The sequence below is a fragment of the Dipodomys ordii genome, unplaced genomic scaffold (genome assembly GCF_000151885.1).
Source record: "Dipodomys ordii isolate 6190 unplaced genomic scaffold, Dord_2.0 Scaffold122, whole genome shotgun sequence".
Lineage (NCBI taxonomy): Eukaryota > Metazoa > Chordata > Mammalia > Rodentia > Heteromyidae > Dipodomys > Dipodomys ordii.
This window is the reverse complement of record NW_012267338.1, coordinates 5,797,695-5,818,085: the sequence shown is the minus strand read 5'-3', so window position 1 is coordinate 5,818,085 and position 20,391 is coordinate 5,797,695. Positions and strand designations below refer to the sequence as shown.

The window sequence follows — 20,391 nt, the reverse complement described above, 5'->3', positions numbered from 1 at the left end:
GATATAATTTGGTTTAATTTCAGGAAGTTGATATATTATTTTTGTATCTGTATTTGTCTGGGTTTAAAAATAATATTGATATTCAATCCTTAAAAATTAGAGTAGTCACCTAAATGGCTAGTTAATTAGCAAAAAGTTTTAGTGGCATGAATTAAAAACTAAAATGACAATTTTAATCATTAATATTTGCCTGGTAATCATATCCCAAATCTCGTGACAGGTAACATAGTTGCTGAAAGCAGTATCTTTGATCTTATCTCTAGTTCCAACATTGCATTGTTCTTTGATGTGAGGACATATGTTCTTCATTTTAAGGCAGCTGCTATAGGATCTTAGTTTATAATTGATGAGAATGAATGCTGTCTTAAAAGTTTTGTGCGTCCCTTATCACATCATGGATAGTTTGCCATCTTTGAAAGGTATGGCCACATTCCAGGTGGAGTTGAACCTTCCTTTAGTTGGAGGCTAGGGTTCTATTCCTCTCAACGAGTTTCCAGCTCTATCGATAGGGCCAGTAATGTGTCCACGCCATAGTCATTCCAGATAATGTCAAAACCAACCAAAAAGATAACCTTTTTCCTTTATTATATGTAAGAGTGAGTCAGAATTGTGTAATGAAGCCTGTTCAAGATTTGTTTGAAATAGCGAGAGGGCTAAGAAAAAGTAATACAAGTGAATTGGAGCAAAGTATTTTTGTTGGGAAACTTCACGGATGAAACACACCTGTATAATCAACCTACAATAATTAGAAAAAGAGAGAGAAATCAAGATGGAGATTTCCGACATAAAAGAAGTTCTCAAATTTGAATACGTTTTTGCTCTGCCATTGGTATGACTGGAAATAAAGTAAATGAAAATGATTGAAAAATAGGATAACTTGAAATTCAAATGGGGAGATGAGAGTTAACTCTGTTAGTCTTTTTCTGTCCCTATGGAAAGCAGGATTGCTATGTGATTTAATTGTTTCCTACCCAGTGCAGCTCTACACAATAAACAAAACCGTAGCGCTTCTAGTTTCCGGGAAATGTGAGAGTGGGTGGAGACTCGCCTGTAGAAGGCTTTCATTCATTTGACTTCTAAACTGTATTACAGATGGCAGAAAAGGTGGCCTGGAGGCTTAGTTGCAACAAGAATAAGAGCCAGAATATGCCTGCTTGGGAGGAGTTGTTTGGAACCTTGTGACATTTGATCAAGACTAATTAGACATGCCTGGAGAGAAAAGATGCTATTGTGGTGCACCTGATTCTGATTGGAAACCTGTGGGCAGAGACTGTTTCTGAATGATATACAGGTAGTGATACAAATAGAGAGCTGTATAATAGCTTGTGCTTTGAGGTTATTTTCCTATGGATTTATGGTCTGGCATCTTGGAAAATTTCCATGACTTCTTGGTGGAGGTAGTGAACCAAGGAAGGCAGACTCCGTTCTCCCCACAAGACTGTATTGGCTTGAGGGGTCTCTGTATCCTGCATATCTCTGGGAGTGGGGAGTGGGCAGTAGAGCACATTCAGATCCATTGCTAAACCAATAGCTTAGCCTTCGCATCATAGGTTCTCTGTAAACACTAATGAAATTTAACTAAACTTACCAAATTTAATGTTAGTCCTAGCTTTACTTTCCAATGCTTCTGTGTCAGAGAAGTTGTTTCTACCCAAAGGAAACGCACCAATACTACCTCACACGAGTGTCTGCTAAGGGGCTAGGAAGGTGGCTCAGTAGTAGAGCGCTTGCCTTGCATGCCTGAGGCCCTGGGTTCGATTCCTCAGCACCATATAAGCAAAAAGAAAAAAGCCGGAAGTGGCGCTGTGGCTCAAGTGGTAAAGCATTAGCCTTGAGCTGAAGAGCTGAGGGACAGCACCTAGGCCCAAAGTTCAGGCCCCACGACTGGATCCCCCCACCCCAAAAAAAGAGTGTCTGCTAAAGTGGTGTTTGAGAAGATTCCTACTAACATTAACTAAAATGACAATTATGGAGTTGTTAGACATTCCCTAATATCTGGTCATGAGGGTAGCCTTAAGAAATAAAAATGTCCAGGCATCTGTGGTTTACTCTGTCATCTTCGCCACTCAGGAGGCTGAGATCAGAGGATCATGGTTCAAAGCCAGCCTGGGCAGGAAAGTCCATGAGACTCTTATTTCCAATTGACCACCAGGAAGCTGGAAAGAGGTGCTGGTGCTATGACTCACTCACTAGCTGTGAGTGGATAGAGCTCAGGGACAGTGCCCAAACCCTGGGTTCAAGCCTCATGACCAATGGGGGGCGGGGGAGAAAGAAATTTCCCTAGGAAGAAGCCAACTTTGAGTGAGCCCACTGTATTATCAATCATTTTGAGATTTATATTTAAGGGTAAACCACATGTTTACTAACTCATAAACCCTTTAGCTCTGCCCTCATTACTAGACTTACAATCTACAACATGCCTCACCAGAAAATTCTGATTAGAAGGTAGCAATCATTTATAGTTCAATTGTGTGGCTTAGAAAGGTTTTATGGGTTAATGGACCTTTTCATTTTTCTTTTTAATTGAGGAAGGAAAGTACCACTCAGAAAAGTCTATTTTTAAAAGTATTTATTCAAGTGACAATCAATCTCAAACTAAAGAAGATGAAAAAAATAACATAATTAAGAATAGAACAAGTTGCCTGTAGGTTAATATATATATATATATATATATATATATATATATATATATATATATATATATATGAAGAAAGGAGATCTTACAACTCTCTGTGTATGTGGAAGTAAACCAAAATCTGGGCATAAGCTCTGATGTGGTTAATAGTAATGACCAGATACCTTAATGATTCACCAAGGGAATAAACTGGATATTTGAATAGAATCAGATCACATGAGTTTGTCTTGGACTGAAATGACAAGGTTGGTCTAAATGACATGAGCCAGGGCCAACCCTGTCAGAGAGAGGAGCCAGCCTCAGTCCCACGCTAGCTGCAAATGTGAGGTTCTCTATCCCACCACAGAAGGTGTGGTCATGTGAACCATGTGGTCCCAAGTAGCAAGTGGAAACATGGGTGTATCTCAGTCATTGCTACTTCTGGTCTGTGAAGTCTTGTGTGGCTCTGAATGATGTGTCCCAGAGCTAAAGACAAAGAAAACCACCACCTACAAGTCTTAGGAGTCAAACATTTGGATAAGTCACAGCTTCTCAACGTTCTGTCTTCCCTTCTGTATCAAATAAGGAGGGAAGATCTAGAAGTGGGAAGATCCTTTTACTTCCAACATTAAGAGATCTCTGGATGGGATTTTAGAACAGCAGAGATTTAAATATAAATTATATTTCCTAAATATAATCTCAGATGTATTTATATAGCCACTGAATGAGTTAAATGCTAGAAGGATTAAATACTGTTGTTTAGATGATGAAATAATAGTATATGAGAATTTAATTTGGAGCCTAACTGAATTTCCAACTTCAGAAAAAAAAAAGGTTCAGCATAATGACTATTTCTCTAACAGCAAAGCGATTTTAATAAGACCTAAGTTTGATAATCAACTTTCATTTTCCTTTTGATGTGACAAATTCTCATCCTGCCATTATGTAATTGTTACATTGTTTCCATGACACAGGATAAATCTCTCCCCCAAAAAAGTGCTCACAGAGACATCCGTGGAGAAAAACAAATATGTTGGTTCGTATCATCTTGGATAGCAGGAAAGTGGTCTTTTAGTGGTTTAGCATTCCTTGGCTTTTCTTTTTTCTTTTTTTTTTTCAGGAAGCCATCCACATATTGGCACAGTTCTGCTAGTATAACTTCATGTGTTTTACACTTGAATGTTTTATAAAAATCCAGGCAGATCAGAGAGTCAGCATTTTCAAATCTTACAGTTAAGACTTCGATCGGATGAGAACACGTTTAGAGAACATTTTATTAGACAAATTATGTAGACAAATTATACACAGAAAGCTCTGCCACTCCTGATGGAGGCCTCCTAAATGAGTTGTGTACTTGTATAATAGGCAATACATCAAAATGAGCCTATTTGTAAATACTGTACATGGTTAACAGTGTTGTGGATCGCTAACATCACTGCAACATCTGGTGTGTCTTCTGTTTGGAAAGTAAAAGTCAGTTGTGAATGAGCTCATGTGTGTTACAAGGGGGAACAAGGTACGCATGCTCACAGGTACTTGTTGTCTTGGAAACGCAAGTTTTTTTTTGCATGATAAGAAAAATTTTCTGCCTTACACAGTAGACAATATTTGAAAATTTGGTACAAAACAATGACAAGTACAAGAATGCTCCCCAGCACAGAAATAGCATCAAAATAGAATATACCATAAGAATATACCTCTCAGTTGCTCCTAAAGCAAAGGTGGACCCCTGGGATCAATGCCAGCCATGGGAATGAATTTGCTTAAAATAAGAGTATGGCTGTGTAAAAGCACAGGGCTATCTGCACTGAAGGGTTCTAAACGGAATTCAAGTCTACATTTCTGACAGATAAGAATGCTACTTTGAAAGCGGTGTACACAGAGAGGCACAGATTCTTTTTTTTTCCCCCCCTGTCTTCCTCTGGATACAGGTGGCACACATGTAAACACAAAACAAAGCAAAACACCAAATGTAACACCTCCAAATAGAACTGAAGGGAAAGGGGGTGGGGATGAGAGTCTGTTGTGGTTACTTCACTTTTGCTTTAGAATAATGTAGGGCATAAGTAAGGCCACATCAATACGTCTTAAAGGGCTCTCACTCCTCCCCAACTACAATTTATTCTATTGATTGGCTTACTGCTTTGAAGGAAGATTTTGAACCTTCTTTGACCTCTGTTTAAAGTCACAAGAGAACTTGCTAGGGTTGGTGCCTCTGGTACAGCTAATAGCATTTTCCATTTAGTTAAGTAATTAAAAGTAAAACGGTCAAGATTCTCATTACACACCGCCAAATAACAAATGCAAAACCCATTCCAATGAGTTATATCTAGGAACAAAGATTAAATCACCCTGGATGTTTTAATAACAAAAGTATAAAATAGTTTCTCTCGCCAAACAATGTAAGTCAAAATAACATTAAAGCAATCTGTCTTTTCTAAGTGAAAAGACACACACTTTCGGTATGCAACACTTGTGTGGGTTTTATTTTTCTTTTTAAACTAAAGCTTTATTAAATGAATTGCAGTAGCAAAGGCTGCCTTTTATATATATACACATTATATAGGTGCATATATATGTATAGATATGAGATACTAAGTTATTTAACACAATAGAGGCTTTTGCCATATGATAAAGTTTACTGTACATAAGAAAAAAAGAAACTTTTAATACTGTACAATCACATAAAGGTTGTATACACTGTTGCAGTGTAAGAGTAATTTTAACTGTAGTCTTGACTGGCATATTAATGGCTTTTTTTTCTTTTTCTTTTCTTTGTTGTTGTTGTTGTTGTTTTTTTGCAATCCTACACAATTGCACTTTCATTTCTGTGGCCTGGTCTTAGAATCGTCTTTATTATTATTATTTAAACGTTTTCTTTTTATAGACACTGCGGGGGGTCTCCTGTGGCCCACAGGTGAAAGGAGACACAATAGCAGTGAGACATTGCATGGGTGTCGTCAAAGAACGCAAAACAGATGGAAGTTATTGCAATTGTAATGTTCAAAATAGAGAGGAAAAAACCCCCCAAAACAACGGTACAGAAGAGGCCTTTTGTGTCCAATGCACCCTGCTCATACTTGGGTAAGTACAGTCAGGACACAGGTTCTGCGCTCAATAAAGTCTATGTGAAGCCAACTAATGGGATCCTAGCATAGAATATTCTGGAGGAGGGTAGGGGAAGGGAGAACAAGTTGAGTAAGGCCAAAAGAAAAAAAAAATAAAAGGGAAGGAGGGGGGAGAAATAGACAAGAAGGGGAGGAAGAAAGAGAAAGAAAATAAGAGACAAGAAATGGGGTAGGGGTGGAGACGGGGAGAAAGATCTAGAATTGTTACTAATCATCCTGAATTTTTCCTTTTTTTTTTCTTTTTGTAATAAAAAGTTACATCCATGTTAGTCCCACAAATATTACAGTTGCTCCAGCCAAGGGAGTCCTAAGGATGGTTACAGTGAGGAAATGTCTGCAGCTCAGATGGAGGTGCCTCGGTCCGGGTCATTACCCAGATTGAGCCCCAGCGTGGGGGTCGGCTGGTAAGGGATAGATGACATGGTTTTGATAGGACTCCTGAAAAAGCCCCCGTTCGGTGCCCTGTGCCTAAAAGGGCCGGTTCGGTGCTCAGGGACGTTGCCAAAAGCGAAGCCGGAGGCGGCTTTAGCGGACAGTGTACGGCTAAGAGTCTGGATGTGCTCAGGGATGAAGGTGGTGGTGGTGATGTGAGTGTTCCTGAAATCACTGATTTGCTCCAGTGCTTGGCGTGTTGGCAAAGTGTCAATGTCCAGAGGGGTCAAGTCAATGGACGACGTGGAAAACTGTTTATGGGGACTGTCGTCATCTGTGCACAAGCTATTTACACGTCTATGGAGGTGCTCCAGGTCAATTTCCTTGTCATCCTGGAGATGAAGAGAAAGAAAATAAGGTTCTCATCAGTACTAGCTTCCATGGTTGTCTTTTTTTTTTCTTTTTCAAGTAGTTCAGCAAAATCATGTAATTAAACTGAACTTGGGGGTTTATTCAGTTTAACAAATATTTACTGAGCACCTAGTAGAGGCCAGGCATTGGGCTAGCTTCTGGGAATATACCCATAGGATTTGGAGATAAAGCTATCTACAGTAAACGTCGGTCTGGCCACGAACGTTCTCAAATGAGCACACGCCACATGCAGCTACAAAGACACCGAGAGCTTTCGATGAATGATTACCATTGTATAAAAGACAAGCCCAGGACAAATTGCACCAATAAAAGCTATCATGTCCGCCACTCCCTCTATCCTTATCCATCCCTTCTTTATATGAGACTGATATCTTTCCATGGTCTCATTCCAAATTGGATTTTTCTTCCTTCCCCTCACTTAAGTCCTGACTTTAACTTTCCATGTGGCTTAGTGGTACAGTGCTTGCCCAGCATGCATGAAGCCCTGGGTTTGAGTCCTCAGTCCCACATACACAGAAAAAGCCAGAAGTGGCGTGGTGGCTCAGGTGGTAGAGTGCTAGCCTTGAGCAAAAGAAGCTCAGGGACAGAGCCCAAGCCCTGAGTTTAAGCCCCAGGTCTGGCCAAAAAAAAAAGAGAGAGAGGGAGAGAGAGAAAAGATATGGTCTGCTACTACAGTGTTAATGACTATTTGCTTGTATGTTGGAAGCATTTGTTTTTTAAACAGAGTAACATTGGACACATAGGCATCAGTTTGTAATTGATAGACTTTGTACACTGACTATCTTTGCATCTGAGCCAGGCAGTACTGTGAGGTCAGTAGAATGGATGAAGACACTTGGAGTCACCTTTAAGTTAGGAGGAGTTTTATGCTAATTGGCTCTAAACAAGATCTTTTAAGTTATGCTAGTGACATTTTGTAATAAACAAAAAGAAAGTATGATCTCAGAATTGGGGGGGGGAAGATAAAATCTATGAATAAATCCCTTTAACAGAATGTCCCCTCCATAATCCTAGCTACTCAGGAGGCTGAGTTCTGAGGATTGTGGTTCAAAGCTAGCCCGGGCAGGAAAGTCCATGAGATTCTTATGTCCAATTAGCTATGAAAAAGTCAGAATTGGAACTGTGCCTCAAGTGGTAGGATACTTGCCTTGTGCTAAAAAGCTAAGGGACAGTGCCAAGGTCCTGAGTTCAAGCCTTACCAATATCACACACACACACACACACACACACACACACACATACACACACACACACATATACACACACACAAATCCCTTTAGGATTTTCACTAAAAGTGAGTATTGAAGTGTAAGTTCAAAAGAAAGCTGGTAAAACATGAAATTGTGCTCGCTATCAATTTATGGTTAAGCTCAACAAATTAAATGTGTGAGGATTTAAAAATCTCTATTAATTGTCAGAAGAGAAGGTATTTGTTCACAGGATCTGGATTAGTGTCACAAGCTAGAATGAGGTGCATCTTTTTCTCATTATGCCACTCTTGTGTTCCTAGTGAGAAATATTTTGATGTGCCTCCCTGTTTTCCTCCTCTTTTCTCATTTTAAAGTCCAATAAAAATATCCATTAATGCAATATTATCATTGATACTTTAGAGGATTGAGACATATAATTTTATGGTTCCCACAGCAACCATAATGTAGTCATCCATCAGCAGATATAATAATGCAAGAATTTAACATATATAGTAATTCAAAATATAAGGAGCTTAGGGAGTCCTTAATTTCCAGATTTTTGAGAATATGAAGTCTCAGCTATAAAGCTGAATGGATGTGGGCTTTTGTATTCCATCAATGTCAACAGAAACACTAGAAGCTTAGTCCACAAAGAAAATGCTACAATAAAACAATTGATTAATGTGTGTGTGTGTGTGTGTGTGTGTGTGTGTGTGTGTGTTGATACTGGAGCTTAAACCTGTGACATCTAACACTTGCTTAGCTTTTTCATTCAAGGCTGGTGCTCTACCACTTGAGCCACACTTCCAGTTCAGGCTTTTTTTTTGCTGGTTTATCAGAAATAAGAGTGTCTCAGATTCGTCTGCACATGCTGCTGGCTTCCAATTGGTATCCTCAGAGCTCAGCCTCCATAGTAGCTGGAATTATAGCCATAGCACCTGGCACAATGGGTTACCTTTTAATTCAGTCCACACTTTATGCGGAATGTCTGATCATTCTCACAGATAAGAAGCTAAGATTTATCCTTGCTAGGACAAATTTTCCTTCCAAAGGGTACTTATCAATTTTGCACAGTAGGTTGTAGCTTTTGATTACTTTAGTAAACAATCTGCCTTGGGGATGGGAAGGGAAAACTGGGAGAGAGTAAGGAAAAGGGAGACATTGTCCAACAAGAACTGTACTCTTTCCTCACCTACATAACTGTAGCCCCTCAGTACATCCCCTTTAGAATAACAATAAAAAAATAAAAAAGAGAAAAAAGTCTGCTCGAAAGAACATACTAACATGCAAAAGCACAGGCAAATAAGTGATTTTTGTTTGGGCTGTAAAACAGATGCCCCACCATCAGTGAGCCAACTTGTACCCCCAGAAAGTTCCCAATTTTCTTTGACACCCTATCCATGAAGTCAAATAACTGAACAAATTCAAGAGGCTTTTCACTTCCAGTTTAGAGGCATTTAGTGAATGTCATTTCCTTATTAAAAAAAAAATTACCCCTTGCAGAGTGCTGGTGGCTCATACCTGTAATCCCAGTTGCTCTGAGGATCACAGTCCAAAGGCAGCCCAGGCAGGAAAGCCTGCGAGACTCCTATCTCCAATTAATCACCATAAAAGCCAGAAATAGAGCTGTGGCTCAAATGGAAGAGCACCAGCTTGAGAAAAAAAAAAAACCAACTCAGGGACAGCATCCAGGCCCTGTGCTCAAGTGCTAGGACTGGCACAAAATATTTGGTTTCACCCCAACACAAATAAGATAAATAAATCTTTTAAATGTTTATTTTCCTAATTAATGAAGCCCATAATTTATGATGAAACAAGACACACATTGTTTTAGAAGACATAGCATGCATAAATTCTGCAAGGATCTTTCCAGGGATCAGGAAACAAATCTATTATGGTCCTGGAGTTAAGCTCACTCAAGAGTAAGGAAGAAAAATGGAATTCGGGTTCACTCCCTGACACAAGTTTCACAGCTGAGATCATGAAAAGGCCAAACACTTGATCTTCTCTACAGATCTGGGATGCAGAAGGGAAGTGGGGGGGTGGTGGTGAGGAGACAATTCCATTATTTTTTATCATAATGTTGCATCATTTTAGGCTAAGTCTTTGAGACACAAGTAATTTATCTGCAAGTGGAACCACACATGGAAATAAAAGATTAAGCCCCTTTGCACATTGATCAGGAAAAACCCCATCTTTAAAAACTCAACGGATAGCCAGGCCTGTCATCCTAGCTACTCAGGAGGCTGAGATCTGAGGATTGTGGTTTAAAGCCAGCTTGGGCAGGAAAGTCTGTCAGACTCTTTATCTCCAATTAAATCACCGGAAAAGCAGAAGCGGCTCTGTGGCTCAAAGTGGTAGAACAGTAGCTTTGAGCAGAAAAAGCTCAGGTATCATGCTCAGCCCCTGAGTTCAAGCCCCACAACGGACCCCCAACCAAAGACAAACAAACAGAAACCCAACTGAATTCTATCTGGAGAGGCTGGGGATTGCCAAAGCAATCTTGTGGAACGGCCAGTCTTTCAAATACTCTCACCTGCTTTCTGCTTACCTAAAATAGGATCTAACATGGAAATTGATCTTGGCTCTATCAATTTCTTTTGCATCGATTCATTTCTGATCCTCCAAGAAAGCAGAAACACTGATCACCTGGCCTTGGTCCCCCTCACCCCCTCTCCCAACCCCGTGGCCACCCTCTCTGGCGCTTGGGCCTGCTAGGTGACTCAAGGGAGAGCAGAGACGCCTCAAGTACCTCTTTGGATGGGACTCGCGAGCCTTTCCTTTTGTTCCACCATGTCTCCAGCATGGCTATGAAGCAGGAGAGGACGATTCCAGCAGCCAGGATACAGAAAACCCCAGCGAAACTCTTGATGTCCAGGGCGCCTCCCTTCTGCTTCGTGTCCACGGAGGAATACAGGTCACACTGGCCATTCTTAGGCCACCATTTGTGCTTCAAAATATCCATGTCACCACTTTGCTGGAGCTCCAGGATCCTGAGGGTGGAAGAAGACAAAGCCTGTGCTTACTGCCTATAGTCACCACTTCTGATCGGCTGGTGACGACCGAGCGCACAGCAGCTTGGGGACCAAACACAAAGAGGCTAAAACCACAATGGCTTTGCTTCTAGGCCGTGTACCACAGGGATTTCTCCTCTCCCATCCTCCCCTTCTCATCTGCCTTCCTCCCTGCCTTCCCTTCCCCTTGTCTTGTTTTGATTTCATTCTTTCATGGTAGATCCCGGCCCCCACCCCTGCCCTGTCTGTGGCAGGGTGCATTCATTCACAGTGGCATTCGCGAGGTGCTGTGGGTGGATGGACGCTTCCACGTTCCTTCCTTGCAAGCAGAACGAGCCTCTGGATGGTACCACGTTTATGAAGAACACTTGGCTGCTTAGAGCAAGACGTGCGGGTCCCATCGCCCAGCATACGTTGCACAGCCCAGAAATTCAATTCGAGAGAGGTCTATGATTTAACCCAATGTGGGAGAATGCCTTGGGACAGGTTTGAGGCTGATCAAATCCATCATTTCTGGGTTCTCACACCACCGATCTAGTCTTCTTTTCAGTGCTTACGAGGAAGTCATCTTACCTTGGAGTCGCAGGAGAACCGTTGGCCAGAGGCATTCAGAAGGAGTGAAATTCAACTCAGAAACACCCTTCTTGTTTTTCGGCATCTCCCCCTCCCTGCACAGACTGTAGCTCTTAAAAAATCTAATGCTCAGCTGGTCGCGGGTGGCTCCTGCCTGTCATCCTAGCTGCTCAGGAGGCTGAGATCTGAGGATCACGGTTCAAAGCCAGCCCCAGCAGGAAAGTCCATGAGACTTTAATCTCCAGTGAACCACCAGAAAACCAGAAGTGGCGCTGTGGCTCAAGTGGTAGAGCGCTAGCCTTGAGCTGAAGAGCTGAGGGACAGTGCCCAGGCCCAGAGTTCAAGGCCCACAACGCGCCCCCCCTCTCCCCCAATATCTGATTCTTACAGAGGAATACTTCTGAACTCCAAGAAATGATTCCAAATCCTGCCTAGGTTCCGCCTGAGATTTGGCTTTCTTGACCTTCTCGCAGGTCAAGGCTATCCTGTCCTGAGTGTGCACATACAATGGCACACGCTCTACCATCTGAGCTGCAGCGCCACTTCCAGTTTTCTGGTGGTTAATAGGAGATAAGAGTCTGATGGGCTGGCTTTGAACCATGATCCTCAGATCTCAGCATCCTAAGTGGCTAGGATTACCGGTGTGAGCCACTGGTGCCCGGCTCCTGTGACACTTTTTGATGCCATCACTTTTTCTTCCTTCCTTCCTTCCTTCCTTCCTTCCTTCCTTCCTTCCTTCCTTCCTTCCTTCCTTCCTTCCTCGCCCCTCCCTCCCTCTCTCTCTTCCTTTCTCCCTCTCTTCTCATCATTTTCCCTCCTTCCCTCCCTCATTTCCTTTCCTTTTCCTTCCTTCTTCCCTTCGTTCCTTCCCTCACTCCTTTTCTCTCTCTTTCCTACCTTTTTCCCTCTCTCTCTTCCTGTCTTCTTTTCTTCCTTCTCTCAGGAACTTCTTCCTATCTTATTAATATTTTTTTCTTCATACTTTTTTTTTTGTCGGTCGTGGGGCTTGAACTCTGGGCCTGGGCGTTGTCCCTCAGCTCTTCAGCTCAAGGCGAGCACTCTACCACTTGAGCTACAGCGCCACTTCCCTTCATACTTTTATAGACACCTTTTAAACCACTATGATTATTTTTCTATGCATGCTATGTTGGCTTTATATATACAATTTTGGGTGTATTAGCAGGGGGAATATTTGAAATTGATAGTCAAATGAGCAGTAATACTAATCTCAAAACAAGTCATTGTCTCCTGGTTTTCCCATTTTAAATACAATGCAATTGCGACTCATTAGGTAAATTAACTTCTAAACTGATTCACCATAAAGTAAGCAGCTGTTTATGGATGCAGAGATGACACAGAAGTATAACTGTAAGATATTCTCAATTGTACAGAAGTACAGAAAAGTTTGGAATTGAGATTGTGATCACCTAAAGTACCATGAATCCAAGTATGGTTAATTCGTACTGATGCAATTATTGTGGGGCTCTGAAGCTTGAATCAATGAGGGCCAGTTGATGACATCTTTAAGGACAGGTGGACACTATTTTAAATGCTATTGTCAGTGAGTAACTCTATTATTTGTGACTATAGTAACTTATAATCTGATTTGAAGTGGAACTCTGAGCCTCTTGGTACTCAGGTAAGCACTACATAATGGTCCTACACCCAGCCTGAGACCCTAATCCTGCACAGAGACTTCTTCCTATCTTTCTTCTTAGTGGTATCTCAGACCCCCATGCTTCATTCCCATACTCTGTGTCCTTATTCTAATCTCGGAGTGTATTTTTGCTTTACAATGTATTGAAGTATTCATATTATAATCTCCTCATTTCAATTCTAACAGAAGTTAAAGACAACAATTCAAAAGACTTTCTATGACTGCAGAGTTTTTAGGTCAAGTCAGCTGGGTGACAGAAGTTCATCGCGGGGAAAGAAGACATGGTTCTTAAGTAGGCTGGAGCCACATAAACGCTCCTGCCATTGAGTGCCATGGCACTGCAGCTCAGGGTGTGGAGCATCGCTGGGTGAACCTGTCTTTGGCCACACAGAAAGCCATATATCTCTTAGTCAAGGTAGAGTACGATGACCAGATTCTCGGATTATATCCTGGCCTGGAATAGTGAATTAAAGTGTGCTCCGAGTCAAGAGTTGTGTCATAACTCATGCTCCAAATGCTAACAGAAAGCTCTCACCACCTCCCAATTTTTATATAATAAGAGGCAGGATTAATTAAAGCAAATTCAGTAAAATAAAGTGTACATACCAGGAAAGATTTATAAGATGACAATAATATTTATGTTACATGCACAAAGTTTTAAATGTTGTCACCAAGGTGTATTGATATATGTTTTGCATTTTAGTAAAGAATCCTGGTAAAATGACAACTGAAAACCAATAGGTTCAATACCAAACAACAATGCTTTATAGTTTTTCCTGTTTATAAAAAAGATCTAAGATAATGAACTTAAAGCAAAATATTGATAGGGTGAATTCTTCTTAAAAAATTATCATTGTAAAGGTGGTAGACAGTGGGATTACAGTTACATAAGTCAGGTAATGAGTACATTTCTTTTGGAAGAATGTCACCCCTTCCCTCATTTTCTCCAAGTTTTCCCTTCCTGACACCACCCCATAATTTATACAGCTCATTTTAAACATAGTGTCTAGTAAGTACCACTGCTGCATTTGTTCACCCTTTGTCCCACCATTTACTTCAATAAGGTGAATTCTTACAGTAAATCAACAGACATGTTCTCTTTGCAAATCTGCACAGGAATCTTTTAAATCAAGCTTAAAATGACACTTAAAAATTCACCATTTAGGGCTGGGAAGGTGGCTCAGTGGTAGAGCGCTTGCCTTGCATGCTTGAGGCCCTGGGTTTAATTCCTCAGCACCACATAAGCAAAAAGAAAAAAAAGCCGGAAGTGGCGCTGTGGCTCAAGTGGTAGAGCACTAGCCTTGAGCTGAAGAGCTGAGAGACAGCGCCCAGGCCCAGAGTTCAGGCCCCACGACCGGACCCAAAAAAAAATTCACCATTTAATTACAAGCAACAATGATGTGTGTACATCAATGGAAGAATCAAATTAAGTTGAAGAATGTTAAATGAAGGCAAAGGAAACTTCTGGCTTCGTGGGATATTTTTTGTTATACACACAGCTGCCACCAGATGGCAGTCTTTGCTCATAATAAAAAAATTACTGCAGTTAACTGTTACCTTGCTGCATGAAATACGATATAGACTTCTCAGAGTTGTGAGAACTCAAAGTACATGACATAAAATCAACTGTTAGGCTGTACTAAATTATTAGATAGTCGAAACCTTTTCTTGACGTGTAGTCAGAACAATTTTGGTCCTGTTACATTCGAAAAAGTGTGGACACACATGTTTTTGAGGACTATTGTGACTATACATAAAAAGTGCTTCCACCCACTGCTTAGCATGTTCAAACACCAGCACTGTGACAGCATGGGTGAATCACATGGCTTCTTTGGACTTGTTCTAGTATGTTCTTCTTAATGGAGCGTTATAAGCCCATATGATTGATTTCCTGACAAGAACATTACATTTCCTTCTTTTCCCAAAAGTGCTAAAACGTTTGTGATTGAACAGAAAAAACAACTTTTAGGAGTCTGTACAACCTAGCTGCAGTGTGAAAATGGTTACTAGATAGGCCCTGCTGCCTAGAGTTCTTTATTGGTATAAATGAGCGAATTTCAGGGGAAGACACAAGGAAAGCTGAGAACTTTTCATATTCAAATGAAAACAGCCAATAGGTCTTGGTGGTCATCTTGTGAAGACTCAGAAAATCATGGCTTCATTTATGTGTGGACCCTACACCAATCCCCCTTCACTTACCATCCGGAATTGCTACTCTAGGAACTGATTTTCAAGTTAATTTGTCATAACACCGGGTTGCTGAATGGCGGGCCCAGGAGTCTGTGGGTTCCTTCTGAGTTTTGTTAGAGTTGTGGGTCTTAGATAAATTCCTGTTGAGCCACCTGTAAAATATAAGTTCCTGGCTCTTTGAGAAAATCGATTGCCTGCCTTTTTTTTTTTTTTTTTTTTACTGTTTATGCTAGGAAAGAACTTAGGGGAAATAAAGAGATTTTTCTTTTAAAATATAAATTCTGGAATTCTGTTGTTTAGTCCTCATTTGCAGGAGCCCTTGAGATTTTTGTAATCAAACTTTCCATCTTCTGGAAGCCTAAATTATTTGAAACAACAGCACTAGAGGCATTTATTTTGGTCTTCCCTCTTTGTTCCTTGCCATTTTATAGATGGTTTAAGACCGAATGACAATTCACAATTTTTCCTACTTAACACACAGTTTCAAGCTGAATGTTGGTGGCTCAAGCCTGTAATCCTAGCTACTCAGGAGGCTGAAATGTGAGGATTGGGGTTTAAAGCTAGCCCATGCACTAAAGTCTGTGAGGTTCTGAACTCCAATTAATCACTGTAAAAAACTGGAAATGGAGTAGTGGCTCAAGTGGTAGAGGGCTAGCCTTGAGCACAAAAGCTCCAGGGACAGCATCCAGGCCCTTAGTTCCCTAGCAGCAGCACAAGAAAGAAAAACAAATCCAAATATCAATCAAACAAAACCCCACACAGTCTCACTGTTGTAGCAATTAACAAACAATTATTTTGTGACGGTATACAGTGTTGACTTTGTGTTAGAACTCAAGTCTTCTTCCAGGATCTTTCTAGCCTCCCAGAGCCTTCACACACAATGGTTTAGAGAACAGCTATCTCTTTTAGCCTTAGAGATTTGATAATACCTGGGTAAAACTTGCCATCAATATGTTTCCTCCAAGCCAAAGAGCATAATTGTAGTGTGATTGCAAATTTATTCATACTATAATTTAGGTGTGCAAAGAAAATGTAGCTTTTCTCGATAGCTTAATTGGTCTTCCTGTAAAAGACTGTCCACTGAGCAGTGGGAACAAAGCTAAATTTAGCTCCATAGGATTTAAAATTTAATCTGATCTAATAATTTAACCTGTGTCTAGCTTTCCTTCAGTCTATTTGAGAGAGAATTACTTCCACTTCTTCCCCATTTCCTTGCTTTTTTTTTTTTTTGTTCTTTTTCCCAGGGGGCATCAGGATTTATGGAGGTCAGCATGTTACCCCATGTTTCCAGTTTGGGAGTGTGAGACCTGCTGGTCTCTTGCTTGTTCCTGGGTTTGCTGGGTGAGCTCTCCTTGGAGGTGGGACAGGCCTTTACACATTCGGTAATAATTGCCACTCAAGTCTGCAGAGGCTCGGATCTGCCCAAGCTGCCAACTGGAAGACTCTATGGACTCTGTGAGGTTGTCCTACAGGGCTCCCTTGGAATCCTCCGCCATTTTCTACATTCATTGCCTGACTGGTCGTTCTATGACCATGTCACCTTATCACTACTTTTGGGCAGTCTCCTGGCAGTCCAGACACTCTACAAACAGTGTACATACTATAAGGGAAAAAGAAAGACTGAAGACTGGAAATTCAACCTTTGCTTTTTCCTGACCCTGTGGCTCAGGCTTATCAACCAGCTGAGAGTTTCCCTGCTGTGTGGAGCCTGCCCAGGCCCCCAGGACTCCCCTCAGAGGCCTTAAAAGGAAAAGAACAGCCCCTCTCTCCTGTGATTTTCAATCTAATGCTTTTCTTCCCACCTACCTCCTTCCTCTACTCTCTGTTAGAAATCATGGGCTAGAAGATGCAAGGCTTTCCTCTCTCCTGAGAAGGCCTTGCTAGCATAGCTCTTTAAACATCTTGGCCTGTCACAGGGAATGATCATTCTAGCTACATAATAATGGAAATGCTGTGAGAGGAGACCCCCCCCCTCATGCATTTCTTCAGTTTGGAAATATTGAGGTAAGTTGGAATTAAGGATGAACTAAGATCAAAGACATCATTGTAATATCTCGACATATTTATGAGTTTTAGGTAATTAAGCAGATGATAGAGTCTGACTATGCAGTAATGTTTAGTGCGAGTTATTGCTGAGAAAGAAATTTAGGATATTTGAAAAAAAGGATTTTTTTTGTTGGCCTGCTGAATAGATCTGTTTTGGCTGAGAATATAGCTGTTGTGGTCCTTGAAAATCGGTGGCTTTTTCCTATCGGTAGATACCATCTTTTAGTAGCTTTGGAAAACTTGAGCACATTATTAAGTTCATTTGCATAGTTTTTACAAAGGCTTTTGTTTTAGAAGAATTAGTGACATCCAGATCATTTTTTAGAAAATGATCTGCTCAACATGTTTTCATTCACTAATTCATTCTAGTCTTAGAAAATGTAGGTACATTTAAACAGATACAAAAGTACTTACCAAAATTTAAATTTAAGCATTGAAGTATAGTGGCTCTTACTTATGTCTAATGGATGTAGCTGACATCATGGTTTTAGGATCAGAGTTGTAAAAACAAGTCTTATAAACATCCTGTGACTCAGGTATCCATCATTTCTCCTAAGCAAGATCTCTCTGTGGTCAATTAGTACCATTAAATGTGATGCACATTTACTGACAATATGTGATACCTCATAAAACCAAATAGAAATTATGTCTATTGTTTACATTGGACTTTATTTAATTGAGTTTTTTTTTAGATTGGACTTTTAGCTAGCTATTCCAGCTAATCAAATACCAGTTAAACCCAGCCTACCTAAATTGCCTTATGTTCATGTATGTACATTTCATGGTATTTTCAACTAAGTAAGTCCATACATACCATCTTTTAGACCAAGAGCCAATTATTTTTTTTTAAATTAAGGGTTAATTGCAGGTCATATGGTCTCCACTGCTGTGTCTCAACTCTTTGCTATTAAGAATATAAATGCAACTATTGACAACATGTAAACAAATGTAAAAGAAGCCAGAAGCCAGATTTGATCTGCTGGCTATTGGTTGTTGATATGATTTAGGGACCATAGAGCAAATAATGGTATGTTATCAGCAAGCTCTTCTCTCATTCTCGAAATGTAGAAGGTTTCAGTGACAGTGCCAAAATCACACCAAAAGGAAATATCACAGTCGATTTTAGATCCAGAGACTGTGACTCTTATTGCTCTTTTGGCCATGTATTAATATGGTATTACCTGTGTGATTGTAGCTGAGTACTGAGCAATCATGTGTTGATTTGACCTCATTGAGAAAGAAATTCTTGTACCTGTGGTATATGAATAATGGTGTATAATCTTTCCAGTGGTTCTAGATTTCATTGGTTTGCTGATTCATCCTATATAGATCTATAGGTCTATATAGATTTCAACTATAGATCTCAACACTTAACCTGAAGTGTCTAGATTCCAAAAGTGGCTGCCTTGACTTAGTGTTGTCTGTGGTTTGCATTTGCCCAATCATTTTTTGAACAGTGGTAGTTTACCTTGAAGTCAAGGGGATGGATGAATAGGCCTTATAGTTCATGGAAATTCCTGGGAAGGAATTCTAAGGTATTACAAAAGGGTTAGTTAACTGACTGGGACAAAAAAAAGATGGTGTCTCTTTTTCAATCAGAAGATATTAAAAAAAAAGTTTGAAAGTTGGGTTGACTAGAAGTACTACAAATTAGTGAGACGTTTTTCAGGTTGGAGAAGACTTACTGAGCCTGACACAGGTTAGTGCTGGAACGGGTGTGGGGAAGCAGGAATCTCCCAAGCAGCCATGGCGTGGTCTGCTCAGCTCCCGTCCATAGAACTCCACGTGCAGGGCTGGGTTTAGTTACCTTCCCAGCGACTGCGGCAGAGCAGAGGCCTGGATCAAAAGAGCTTTCCTATATTGCTTCAAAACTGGCACACTACTTTCAAATTGGAAAAAAAAAAGATGATCTGATGAATTCTTGATTTGGTCAGACCTGACTTTCTTACTCTGAAATCAGTATTCACATCCTTATGGGGAATAATAATTCATATCTTCCTGAGGGATTCCTTTTTCTCTGTCTGGAAAATAAGTTGCAACCCTTATCCAGAATATCTGTTGTCTGCAAGAATAGGAATAAAAAATGCACATACAATGCTGTAAAGTATATAAAGTGCACATTATTCGATTTCCTTCGTAAAATAATCTGGTGAAGGAGGAATCGTATTAATTGATCAAGTCCACTGGCTGCTTGCTCCTCCCTCCATTTTATTTTATTTTATTTTATTTTGTCGGTCATGGGACTCGAACTCTGGGCCTGGGCACTGTCCCTGAGGCTAATGCTCTACCACTTGAGCCACAGCGCCACTTCCAGTTTTCTGGTGGTTTATTGGAGATAAGAGTCTCACAGGCTTTCATGCCCGGGCTGGCTTTGAACCATGATCCTCAGATCTCAGCCTCCTGAGTAGCTAGGATTAGAGGTGTGAACTACCGGTGCCCGGCTCCATTTTATTTTTGTAAGACACTAGAACAATGCTGGTGTTGCTAAGGTCTCCTTTTCCAGGGAAGGAGTTTAAAGCTCAGAGGAGAAGAGAATTTCCCTGCGTCTAGAGGCTGGAACGTGATCTAGTTCCCTCTCACAAGAAGGTCATCTGGGCTCTACTTGAATACACCATCAAGGTCTTCATTATGCCTAAAGAAAACCTGTCAAGATGGAAGCTGCCTCTTGATTTCCTGCTTCTTTATTAACTAAGAGTGTGACTATTCAAGTCCCCCGGCTAACACGCATTCCATTGTATCCATTTACAAACATTACACTCTTTGTAACACATCCTGACATTCCCCAGAGAGCTCCATGAATATGGCATGAGTTCATTAATCTCCTTACGATTAGAGTAACTGTCAGATGAATTCATTATCATGAGCCACTTAGGAGACTTTGTAAACATTAGCAAGACAAGGAAGTATGTCCAAACAAGGAAGTGGTGTTCTGAAATCTTGTTTGCAACCCGATCTCAATCAACGTATTATAAACTTTCCAATCTCCCCTAGTTATTCCAACATCTTTAGTGTGTAAATAACCCTTCATAAGATGCATACTGCTTACCAAAAATAAAAACACTTGACTGGTCTGAAAGCTGCATTATTTAATCTTCAACATCGTATGACAGTTTTTATGTTCAAATATTGATGAGATTTTTGTTGGCTTTGAGAGCCATCATAAAACATGGATATT

At 40.6% G+C, this 20,391-nt stretch overlaps 1 protein-coding gene across 2 annotated transcripts in view; it reads right to left on the bottom strand.

The window, feature by feature from the left end:
- Nucleotides 1-6,083: 6,083 nt before the first annotated feature.
- Grid2 (glutamate receptor, ionotropic, delta 2) overlaps nucleotides 6,084-20,391 on the bottom strand; it is a 1,023,751-nt gene continuing 1,009,443 nt past the window's right edge. For both annotated transcript variants that reach the window (XM_013029731.1, XM_013029732.1), the window contains 2 exons: nucleotides 10,489-10,729; nucleotides 6,084-6,506 (listed from right to left, as the gene is read on the bottom strand). In XM_013029731.1, the coding sequence (XP_012885185.1) occupies nucleotides 6,084-6,506; nucleotides 10,489-10,729 (664 nt within the window). The remainder of the gene's footprint in view (nucleotides 6,507-10,488; nucleotides 10,730-20,391) is intronic.